General features: G+C 40.1%; 1 protein-coding gene across 1 annotated transcript in view; it reads left to right on the top strand.

The window, feature by feature from the left end:
* Positions 1–11,436, top strand: part of CCDC170 (coiled-coil domain containing 170) — a 92,729-nt gene extending 81,293 nt beyond the window's left edge. Inside the window, 2 exon segments of the mRNA XM_058534287.1 lie at positions 9,126–9,362; positions 11,082–11,436. Coding sequence (XP_058390270.1) covers positions 9,126–9,362; positions 11,082–11,282 — 438 coding nt within the window. The 3' untranslated portion in view covers positions 11,283–11,436.
* The last annotated feature ends 1,404 nt before the right edge of the window (positions 11,437–12,840 follow it).

Raw genomic sequence — 12,840 nt, 5'->3', positions numbered from 1 at the left:
ATGGTTAAAAAATGATTAATAGAGATGACATGTGGATGTGACAAAAATTGTGGAGGTGGAATGAAAATAACTGAAATACAGACAAATAGATTGGAGAAGCGAGTGATAATTAAATGCAATGATCAGGTGAATAAAAGCTCTGATTGGCAGCTGCTAACACCATGGAAATCTCTGGGAGTGAGGGAGTGGGGGGAGCAGAAGCTGGAGAGTGGACAGGAGCCAGATCACCCAGGGCCTCGTGTGTCATGTTAAGATGGTTGGATTTGTCCTCTTGGTCTTGGGGAGCCATTGGAGAAGTTCAAGCAGGAGAGTGAAATTATTGGGAAAGAAACTAAAAAGAAACAGAGAGCGATATGGGGAGAGCAGCGGGTCTCCGGAACGAGGCTTGATCAACAGCATCAAGTGCAGCAGTAGCATCAAGACTGAAGGACTGTTCACTGCACTTGGCTTTGGGACATCTGTGGCTCAAGCGTGTGTAGTAGTAGGTCGTGGTGGTAGTGGGCGAGGGTCTGAGAATAAGCCAAATTTCGGTAGGCTGAAGGCTGAAAGAGGAGTGGAAACAAAGACGGTGAAATACTTGGATGAAAAGGGGAAGAGAGTTGGGAAAGTAAATAAAGCTGGCTTGTGTTCTTACTTTGTTATTTTGCATAAAGAGATCCACGCACTTTTCCAGATAAGATATAGGGAAGGTATAGGAGAGACTGGATTTGACTGACTCAGGATTTGCTCAGGCCCCTCAACATTTAAATAGAATGCTAAGTCTGCCTTCCAGTGGAGACTAGAGATCTCTCTAATTTACACAGTAAATGCCAACTTCATGAATTTATTGGAGATTTCAACTACAAAATAGCATTTTCTTTTTTCCTTTGAGACATATGATATTGGTGTCCAAGACAGATGAATGATAGCAACTATCCATCTTTGTACATTGCCTATGCTTGTCCCTGTACTAACTTAGCATTTATAAAGCAACATTACTGGACATTAGCAAAAATGGCCTTCCTGTATTTGTTTTCTAGAGCTGCCATAGCCAGTTACCATAAACTGGATGGCTTAATCCAACAGAAACTTTTTCTCTCATAATTCTGGAGGCCAGAAGTCTTAATTCCTTCTGGAGGATCTGAGGGAGAACATTCCATGCCTTTCTCCTAGCTTCTGGCTGCTGCTGGCCATCCTTGGCTTGCAGCTGCATAATTCCAGTCTCTGCCTCTATCTTGATGTGTGACCTTCTCTTCTACGTGCCTCTCCTTTTCGGTCACCCGTGAGAATACCCATCGTTGGATTTAGGGCCCACCCTCATCCAGGATAATCTCATCATGAGATCCTTACGTTAATTATACCTGCAAAGGCCCTACTCTAAATAAGTCACATTCTGAGGTTCTGGGTGGACAAATCTTTTGAGATGGGGACACTATTCAACGCACTACGCTTACTAAATAAAGAATTAATTTCACCATTTATAGAAGGTCAACACAAAATAATAATTTGGACTACATTTCTATGTCTTTTTTAAAAAAAAAGTTGAGATATAATTCACATGCCATAAATTCACCTTTTTAAGTGTACATTTCAGTGGTTTTTAGTATATTGACAAAGTTGTGCAGCCGTCACCACTCCCTAATTCTAGAACATTTGCATCATCCCCTCCCACCCCCCTAAAAAAATCCCATACTCATCAGCAGTCACTCCCCATTTCCCCCGTCCCCAACCTCTGGCAGCCATTAATCTACTTTCTATATCTATGGATTTGCCTATTCTGGACATTTTGTATAAATGGAATCATACAATATGCCTTTTGCCTCTGGCTTCTTTCACTTTGTATAATGTTTTCAAGGTTCATCCATGTTGTAGCATGTATCAGTACTTTATTCTCTCTCTCTCTCTCTACATATATATATATATATATCTACATGTATATATCTACATATATACATCTATATGAGAGAGAGAGAGGGAGAGAGACATCTATTATATAGAGACTATATGAGGCATCTATTTTAAGGAATTGGCTCACATGATTATAGAGGTGGGCAAGTCCAAAATCTGCATGATGGGCTGGCAGGCTGGAGACTCAGGAAGAGCCCATGTTGCAGTTCAAGTCCAAAGGCTGTCTGCTGGCAGAATTTCCTCTTGCTTGGGGGAAGTCAGTGTATTGTTCTGTTCAGGCCTTCAACTGATTGGATGAAGCCTACCCACATTATGGGAGGGAAATTGGCTTTACTGAAAGTCCACGAATTTAAATGTTAATCTCACCTCCAAAACGTCATCACAGAAATATCCCCATAATGTTTGACCAAATATATGGGCACTATGGCTCAGCCAAGTTGGCACGTAAAATTTACCATCACAATTCCTTTTAATGGCTGAATAATATCCCATTGTATGGATATACCCCATTTTGTTTACCCATTGAGCATTTGATGGACATTTGGATTATTTCCACTTTTTGGCTATTATGAATAAGGCAGTTACCAACATTGGTGTGCAAGTTTTTGTATGCATTTCTGCCTGTTGCAAAACTGTTGTCGAAGACCTTGACTCCTAGGTTTATCCAAATCTCCCTCATTAAGACCCATGCCGTAAATTTTCCCCTGAGTTCTAGATCAGGAAAAAGTATACCTTTCCAGATGAATTATTAAATTTTAACTTGGCAGACAAAACATAAGTATTACAAAAATCCCTTTTTGAAAGCAAAATATTCTTTCATAGATTCCCCTCCCTATGTAGAGTCAAAATAATTTCGTTATAATATTGCTTACATATGTACAAACTTAACACTGTATAGAAATTTCTTAATCTTATTACATTTTTACTATTATAAAATCCAAACCAATTTAGAAATAAAAATGATGTATAAAAATAGAATTTAGAAAATTAGCGATATTAATTCAATATGCTAGATTATATTATTCTACTAAAATCACCGCTAATAAGAATATGTGATACCAATTGCTCATGGTACAGGCTCTTTGGGGTTTGGCATGCCTGTAGTTTATGTTGTCTAAGGGAGGAGCAATTATTCTACCCTGTGCTTTATTTTATCACTGTATATACTTCGTTTGTACATACACCATGACATAGTTTGGCCTTTACTTGGCGTGAACACATTATTCATGTATTAACTCTACCTTTGCTCTTTCCTCATTAACCTAGGATAATTAAAATAGTACTACTAATTGGCACAAACATAGCCTTATGCACAAATGCAAATGCAGGCACTGAAATCATGTGGCAGAACTCCAGAGGATCCAGAACATGCTTTGCATAACTCATATAACACCATTTGCTTCATAGCCATCATCAGTTATGAATATTTTCAGCTGAATATGTTGAAACATCCCATAATAACAGTGGCTTAGACAGGAGAGACGTTTATTCCTTTCTCACTAAAAAGAAGCATGGAAGTAGACATTCCATGCTCAGCAGGGTAGCTCCATGGGCATCAGCAATCCTGGCTTGTTCTATCTTTCTGCCTCCCCATCCTAGCAATAGCTTTCATCTTCGATGCCACCTCCTAATGCAAGCTAGCTGCTGGGGCTCTGGACTTATTCTGGTCACCAGGCAGGGGAAAAGGAGGAAGAACACCTTGTATACCATTTTTGGGAACATTATAACACTTCTTATGTCTCCATTGGCCAGAACTTAGTCCCTGGACCTCACTTAGAGGAAATCAGCTTGAGAAATGAGTCTTTATTCTGGGCAGTAAGAAAGAAAGAAAGACTGGATATTTGGTGGAGAGCTATCAGCTTTTAGCCTGTACCAAGTGGCCCATTATTAGTAGGGAGCTGTGGCCAACACTCAGTAGTCAGACAGCCAAAAACTAGAGGAGAGCCATTATTATCTTCATTGTAGTCTCTCAAGGAAACACCAAGGGGATAACATTCTTCAGCCACCAGTACGGATCTCTTCTGGTTTCTAACTCTCTTGATAATCTTCCACACCAGACAGCAGCTCCCCATTGTCCTTCCCCATTCCAGAACTTTCTCCAGACCAGCCAGTGCAGCCTTTCTTTATATATTTTTTCCTAACCTACCATCTTAGACTCAGCTCTGATTATGCAGATTCATTGATCTTGAATTGCTCTGAGCTCTCCCCACTTTGAATGTGCGCACCAAGCAGAACCTGCAAGAAAGAACATCCGGGGTGTGGAGAGGTAGGGGAGCAGAGGTGTGCTCAGACTGCAAAGTTGAACATCTTCCTTTGATTTCTGCTACGGTTTCCTCCTAGTTAAATCTTTGTGGTTCTCTTCAGGAGGGGCCCAGCATCTTTTTGGGCGACTGGGAGACTCTCCTACTTTGCTGTCCCACTCCCTTTAGAGAGCCTGTGTGCAGTGCCTGGCTCCTGCAGGACAGCATTTCCAATGCAGCCTCTTGAAAGTCTTCTAGCTGGAGAATTTAGATCCCCTGGAAGATCAAATTTTAAGTTTTAGGTTTAATCAAATTTTAAGTTTAATCACCTTCTCTTTCAATGCCTTTGGCCCTTATAACATGAGAGAGAATTGTTCCCCGGGTTTTGAAATTCTTCCCTTCAAGGAGGCAGACACTAGATATGATGTTGACTGGAAGTGAAGCACAGTCGGAAACTTATCCACCCTTGCTGGGCTGTGGGTGGCACCTCAGTCTTGTTTATTACCGGCTCTGTCCCACTGGAAGAACATTAAGGACACAGTCTCTCACTGAACTCGGGGCTGGATCTGAGAAGCTCCCTTAGGAGGATTAAGAAACCAATTTAGCCCTGCCCCACTCCTAGGAATTTTGTTTGTTGGGTTTGACTTAGGAGGCTGAGGCCTCCATCCCCACTGCTGGCTCCCACTTCTGACCTGGTGGCTTGGCTCGGAGTTCTGTGACTTGCTCTTTCTCCCTGACAACAAGAATTCAGGCAGCCCTCAGGATTGTGATAAAGTCTCATATTTTTCGGAAATTCTTGGCTATAAATTCTTCTCATTAGGACTTGATTTATGTGCTTCTAGCTCTCCAAGCTGTGTTCCGTCGCCTTTGGTAGATGGCCCACTGTACATGTTTTTCCAATCTGAGCAGAAAGGCTGGATGTATTTCCTCTTCTGTTAACTCAAGGTTTTGAATTCAACGTTCCAATCCCAGCAACTTCCCACTTCGCCACAGGTTTTCTCTGCAGTAGTGGGATAGCTGGCACGTGAAGGGAATCTCTTTGTATTAAAGGGAGATAACTTTATTTCAAAAATGATATTGATTTCATCCATCTGATGTCCCCAATTTGTAAAATATTTGATAATCCACATATTTAGAGCAGTTGTTTATGTAATTTATAAATAAGTACACATATATGTTCAAAATTTTTTACTGATTTGATGCATCATGCTTGGGAAAGTTCCCTTTACCAACTTTTTATTTTGAAAAATTTCAGATCTATAGAACAGTTGCAAGAATAGTATACAGACACTCTTTTAAGATTTTATTTATTTATTTTCCCCCCCAAAGCCCCAGTAGATAGTTGTACATCATAGCTGCACATCCTTCTAGTTGCTGTATGTGGGACGCGGCCTCAGCATGGCCGGAGAAGTGGAGCGTCGGTGCGCACCCGGGATCTGAACCCAGGCCGCCAGCAGTGGAGCACACGCACTTAACCGCTAAGCCACGGGGCGGGCCCAAGACACTCTTTTACTCTTCCTGTAGATTGTTGACATTTTACTGATTGTTATATTTTGCCTAATAAGAGAGAAAGAGCCCATTTGAGAGTAAGTTGTGGGTATCACGACCCTTCACCCCTAAATACTTACCAGGTATCTCTTGAGAACAGGAGGATTCTTCTGTGTGACTACAGTACAATCATCACACTCAGGAATCAACATTGAGACGATACTCCAACATACTGGTGTCTAATAGACAGTTCATATTCAAGTAGGGGTTTTGATAACTTGGAATGATCTCCATGGTCAGCCCCTGTAGACCTACACTTCATGGGTGTCTTTTCTTTGTCTCAAGTGCTGCTCTACTGGTGCCATTTCATTGACATAAAAGCTGACCCAGAATCCCTTCCCCAGCTGTTGTGGGTATTTTATTTCCTGCATATTTCTCAGGCTGCAGTGGTTGTCTTACGTCTTCTTGATGGCAAGTCTCGCAGCAGCTGTGAGTTTCCCAAGGGATTTCCTGTCTCTTGCGTGGAACCAGTTCAGAAGTTGTGAACTTGTCCAAGCATGTCTGCCGTTGACCTCCTCTCTGCCTGGAAAGAAATTTAATTTCTTAAGAAGTTGTATGTGTTGTATGTAAAATCAAATTTCCAGTTTAGGTATTTGACTCAAGTATTTGACTCAGACTTCCTCAATTTAGTGAAGTCACATAAGATGGTATAAATCTGATTTTCCATCTGGACATCCATATCCCAAGCACTTACTTTTCCTCCATCTCATGTCATAATTCCAATCTTAGAATAGCTTCTACCATTCCTCAGACTTTCCAGCGGTATTGGAAGAACCTTCAGAGTTTAGATCAGGTCAACTCATGCTCCTTGCGCCATAATTCTGATTCTCGGTCACAGTGAAGATGCTTTCTAATCCTAAGACTCGGTAAGATTTTAATCTCTAACATTAGCTTCCAAATGTAATCTAGGTAAGTCACAACAATCTCAAAATCCTTCATCAATAAATAATCGGCAGTCCAGAAACTAAACGATGATTGTTAGCTTTATTATCGTTACTCAAAATAAAAGAAAAGAAAAAGAAAAGAGAAATACAAAGGAGGATTTCATTCATCAGGAGTGGCAATATTTTTAAGCATCTTTCTCCACTTCTCTTTCTCTTTTATTTCCTTGCTGCGTGACGCTTATATCACCTCATTCTAAGTTTCTTCAGAAAGCAGTTCCTGCAGCCTAGTTAACATAGGCTCTTTCTTCTCATTTGTCTCTCGGCTCTTTATCATGGAGATCAATTTAGTCTCTCAGGCTTTCTTCCACTCTGAGACTCTCTCCCTTACCCAGATTCTGCCCTGGGAACAACAGGATGGGAGTAGACGCAGCAAGAAAACATCCTTCCTCCTTAGGAAAGAAAGGATGGGACAAGAGAGAAGACAGCAAACAAATTCTACTCAAACTCATTCTTTGCTATCTTTTATTGCTTTCATTCATAACTTTTAAATGATTTTCAACAAAAGTGAAACACAAAATAATGCTTTTTCTTTGAGAATATGCCTGTCGGCCTTGTGGGAACTGTTGGGAATCTCAGAACTAAATTCAGAGCTCTCCTGGTCTTTGTTCTTTGTCTGTTCCTTCCATTTGTACTTCTTTGTTTATGTCAAAGTTATTTATTTTGATGCATTTTAAAGGCTTCCTTGTAAATGCACTTTCCAATAACAGCTTTATCAAGATATAATTTACATACTGTAAAACTCACCCTTTCAAAGCGTATAATTCAGTGGTTTTTGGTACATTGGCAGAGTTGTGTAAAAATCACCACTATCTAATTTCAGAACATTTTAATCATCTGAAAAAGAAACCCCATACCTGTTAGCAGTTACTCCCATTCCCCACTCTCACCAGCCCCTGGACTTTTCTGGATCTCTCATATAAATGGAATCATACAATGAGTGATTTTTTGAGACTGACTTCTTTCCCTTATCATAATGTTCTCAAGGTTCATTCACGTTGTCTCATGTATTGGTACTTTGCTCCTTTTTGCCAAATAATGTTCTATTGTATGGATATACCACATTTTATTTATCTACTCATCAGAGAATGGATATTTGAATTGTTTTCACTTTTTGCTAATTACAAATAGTGCTGCTATTAACATCTGTGTGCAGGTTTTATGTGGACTTAAGTTTTCAATTCTCTTGGATATATACACCTAGGAGTGGAATTGCTGGGTCATATGTTAACTCTATGTTAAACATTTTGAAAACTGGCAAACTGTTTTTCACAGCAGCTGCACCATTTTACGCTCTCAGCAGCAGAACATGAGAGTTCCAATTGCTCCACATCCTCACCAACACTTGTTGTTGTCATCTGTCTTTTTGCTTATAGCTGTCCTGTGGTTGTTAAGTGGTAGCTCATTCATATTTATTTTTAATGGTCAGTTTAACAAATTTTGTGTCTAATTATGCAAAACTATCTCAAGTTCTTTTTTTTAAATTGTGGTAAAATATACATAACATAAAATTTACCATTTTAACCATTTTTAAGTATACAATTCGGTGGCATTAAGCACATTTGCAATGTTGTGCAACCATCACCACTATCCATTTCCAGAACTTTTCATCATCCTAAACTGAAACTTTGTGCCCATTAAATAATAACTTCCTATTCCCCCAGCTCCTGGCAACTTCTATTCTACATTGTATCTCTATGAATTAATCTAGTCCAGGTATTTTATATAAGTGGATTATGTAATATTTGTCCTTTTGTGTCTGGTTTATTTCACTTATGATGTCTTCAGGGTTCATCCATGTTGTAATTTATATCTGAATTTCATTCCTCGTTACTCAAATTCCTTTTGTAAGCAGATCTGGTATAATTTTAAATACTAAACTAATAAAGAAAATATGCCTGATAATCCAGGCTGCTGTGTTTTGGCTTTAAGATGCTGGGACAGCTTCTTAGAAAGAGGTGCTACCCTTCCCCTCTTGTTTGCAGTGGAATGCTGTGGCCATCTCTCACCTCCTATACTCATTGGTAAAGTCAGAAGAAATTTCTGCTGAAAAATTGCTAATTTTCCTCTCAGCAGTGATGAAGACTTGCCAAGGAGATTTTAGATGGGGCTTCCTTATGCAAAACCAGTAGAAGAGGAGATATTTTGCTCTTCCTAATCTTTCTATACCAAGGATGACCCATTGGTAGGAGCAAAAATCACAAATTGCTTTTACCTATGGAGCTTGTTAGAGTCTGTGTGTAAGTACCAGCAGACTTTATTTTAATACTTAACCCTGGAATCATGATACCTATATCTCATATATTTTTATGTTGTTTATAAACAGTAACTGTCTTAAGACTTGATCATCCAGCATATATACTTAGCAAAGTCTGTATAACTGGGATGGATTCTATTGTCTATTCATAAAAAAAGTTAAGTGAATTCCATTGACTTCTGATTTGTCTCGTTTATACAATTTTCCTAAATAAATATGAGAGAAATTACCAACATTCTCTTGACTTCTTAGATTAAAGCTTTGGAACAGACCAAAGCCATTGAAGACCTAAGTAAATCCAGAGACAAACTGGAAAAGATGAAGGAGAAAGCTGAGAAAAAGCTGATGTCTGTCAAGTCAGAACTGGATACCACAGAGCATGAGGCTAAGGAGGATAAAGAAAGGGCCAGGAACATGATAGAAGTGGTAACCAGCGAAATGAAGACACTAAAAAAATCCCTGGCAGAAGCAGAAAAGAGAGAAAAGCAGGTGGGTAGAAATCTGGTGGTGAAATTTCTTATTTAGGAAAGTTAGGACAATGCAAAAGCTTGATAATTATTCATACATTTCTTAAGAAACAATTTACAAAGCTTTCTATATCATTTCAAGATAGCTGCCTGCCGTCTAGTATCTTTTTGGCATTAAAAGAACCATCATGATTTTACTCCCCTAAGAAAAATAATTCTCAATTTCATGGCCGGAATTGTAGGAAAGAAGAAGACTTTCTTATCAAAGCAGTGGAAAACCTGTGAAAAACCAAGGTCTGGTTCTGGAGAGGTTTTTATTATGTCCAATGGTTGCCTCTGAAGATGGCATCAGCCCAGATCTTCTAACGTTAACCAGGACTTCATCCTCAGGAAGGAAACCTTATCTCCAGCAGAGATCAGTTGCAGAAAACAGTCCCAAATCTCCAACAGTGGCACCCAGACCTGATGGCCAACCAAGCCCAGATGTAAACTATAAAACAGTACTCATTGCTCGCCGGTTGCAAGGAAGAGAGTTTTATCTGGTGAGCCCATCAGGAGGTCAGGCATAAAGAAGCATGTGCCGGGCAGCCTGACCTCCAGGTTTTTGGCTTTCATCTTGCTCTCTTTCTGGAGCTCAAAAGGCCATAGAGTGGACTCTGATCCTAGGTTATTTTTTCTCTTTGGCTGCCTCTGCTTTGGCTCATATGTCAGGCGGAGTTGAGGAAGGCCAAACTATAAGAGCGTTCTCAGAGGGAAACAGAGCTTGGGCCATATGCGAAAGGGTAGAAGAGTTTGAGGAAACTTTTTCATCAGGGAGACTAGGCTGGAGAGAGTGTTATGTTTCCCAAATTGGACTCAGCATAGGAAGGAGGTTGGGAAGGGAATGAACACATGGTGGGAATACTTGGAAGGCGGTTCCCCTGGATGTAACATCTGTCTTCATGTTGGATGACACCTTTTCTAAAATGGAAGGTACTTCTAGTGAGGGGTTGCCCAGATTCCCTAATTTATCTGCTTCTGCCTTAGCTTAGAATCAAGCAACCAGTCTACGAGAATTGGAAGGGGTATGAGGCACATTTCAACCATTGTCTCCAGCCTCCCACCCCCTTTTTTCCTCTTGTGATGGACAAATGGTACTCTCAGAGAGTCCAATGCTATGGGTTGTGAGGTGGCAATCTGTGTGATGTGATTTGATCATCATTTTGAAGTCCTCTGCTTTCTTTCCATTTAGTCTTCCTTTAGCTTAAGAGGTTCATTGCCCAGTTAAAAGTCCAGTGCATAAGCACTTATCACCCATGGACACACCCACATCAACATTTATAAAGCATTACATAGCATGCAGAACACACACACACTCATCATTTCATTTGATCCAAATTTACGAACAGCCCCGGGAGGTAGGTGTATGGTTATTCCCACACTGGAAATGAGAAAATGGAATTTTAGTGAGGTCAGAGTCTCGTTCGTGGTTGCTGAACTGGGATTCTTGACTTGGTAGCCAACACCACATTAAATGGCTTATCAGAAAAGTGGTTATGAAATCGTTGAAGGCTGGTGCCTGAAAGGACTCTACAAGGCTAGCCTTCTTATCTTACAAATGAGAAAATTAAGGCTAAAGAGACTAAGTAATTTGCCTATCTCATGCAAACCTGGGTTTTTCAATTTTTTGGGTTGCATTTGGCCTAGCAGTAGTTAACACATTTTGCTCTCTCCATTACTGTGTTTCTGTTTGACATTGCAGCTGGTGGACTTCAGAGAGGTGGTTTCCCAGATGCTGGGCTTGAACATGACCAACCTCACTCTTCCCGACTATGAAATCATCAAACGTCTTGAAAGGCTGATCCATTCACATCAGCATCACTTTGTCACTTGTGCCTGCCTCAAGGATGTGACTACTGGGCGAGATAGGCACTTGAAAGACCACTTAAAACTTCTTCATTGAACACCATATCTCTTGAGGGAGGTGGAACTAAGAGATAGTGGATGCAATTCTCAATTTCACAAATTCCCCAAATCTTTGAAATTTGATCAGTGTGTGAATATTGTATACTTTGATGACAGAGCTAGACTCCATCATCAGCCAAAGAAGGATCTGTAGGTAAATGTATGGCACTAAAAACAGCTATTATTTCATTTGCTAGCACTTTAGGATCCAGAAGAATTCCTTTAGATTGCATATCTAGAATAGGAAATGGCAGTAGGGAATTAACTTTTATGGGGTATCTTTTATGAGTCAGGGCCGTGGCTACCCAATTTAATTCTCATAATAACCACGTGGAGAAGATTTAATGTTTTTATTTCACAACCTCTTTGGGCTCAGAGAGGATGTTATCTACCCAAGATTGCAGTTGGTTAGTGACAGAAAGTATACCATGTTGGCTCAAGACCAAGGGCTGTACCTTCTCTGCTACTCCACAGCCCTCCAGTTTCTCCTGAATCCCTGTGATTCTGGTGGAAATTGACTGCATGAAGGAAGGAAAACATCCATACAGTCAAGAATTGAAATCCAAAAGTAACTAAGATTTATGAGTGGAACCGATGTGATTTCTTTAAAAAGCAATACACCAAATATTTGGATAAAACATAAACGGGTCTGAGATTCTGTAAGAAACTTGCCTGTTTTAAATGTTGCTACCAAGTCGCATTTGGTGGTAATTTTTAATGTTTGAACAAGACTGACCTCAGCACTTAAAAATGAAACCTTGAATGTGAAACCTATAAGATGAAGAAATCCTACACAGTTTTATTCACCAATATATCAAATGCACTCACAGCAAGGGTACTTTTTCAGGATCAGGATTTTTATTATGAATTTCTATCACTTCTGCCTTCCTTTTAAATTTCTATTTCACAAATATTTTTCAGGAAACCATACTCTTCACTGAGAAAAACGTGTTGCTCTTTCGGAAAATTATCTTATTTCTGTCATATGAAAAGTATTTTTTATAGTCCCTTAAAAAAAAGCATTGATGTCTAATTAAGGGAGAGAGAAAAAATAAATTATACCCAAACATTAAGAGAAAATGAAAACTCTAGAAGAAAGGAAATGAGTTTGACACTTACAGGTTGGGTAACAGACTACAAAGAGGGAGGGTGACCAAGGATCTCCGCTGGGGGGTGGGTCATCTCTGCTTGGCTTTCTCCTTCGTAAGCAAGGACAGCATGAAGTAGCATTTTGCAACTGAGTAAATACACTCGCATAGCCCTGCCTGAGGATGCAAGCTAGGTCTGCAACAGGCGGGGCAGGCAGCCTCGTGTTTTCCCAGAGGAAGTCCTGCAGACCCTGGATGTCCCCTCACATGCTCCAAAGATGCAAAGATGACCCACACTCATCTGGAGTGGAGGAGGTGACTTTACCATTTGGGTCTCTGGAGACTGAGAGGCTCTGCTTCGCCCAGGTCAAAGAAGGCGGGGTCCGGAAGTGGGGGGATTATTTTTGTGCATTCTGTCCGTTTTCATTTTCCAAATACAAACTTTAATGAACTTCATTTATTTTCTCT

This window comes from Diceros bicornis, chromosome 39 (genome assembly GCF_020826845.1).
Source record: "Diceros bicornis minor isolate mBicDic1 chromosome 39, mDicBic1.mat.cur, whole genome shotgun sequence".
Taxonomy (NCBI): domain Eukaryota; kingdom Metazoa; phylum Chordata; class Mammalia; order Perissodactyla; family Rhinocerotidae; genus Diceros; species Diceros bicornis.
Note: the sequence above shows the minus strand (reverse complement) of the source record. Positions and strands in the feature narration are given on the sequence as shown.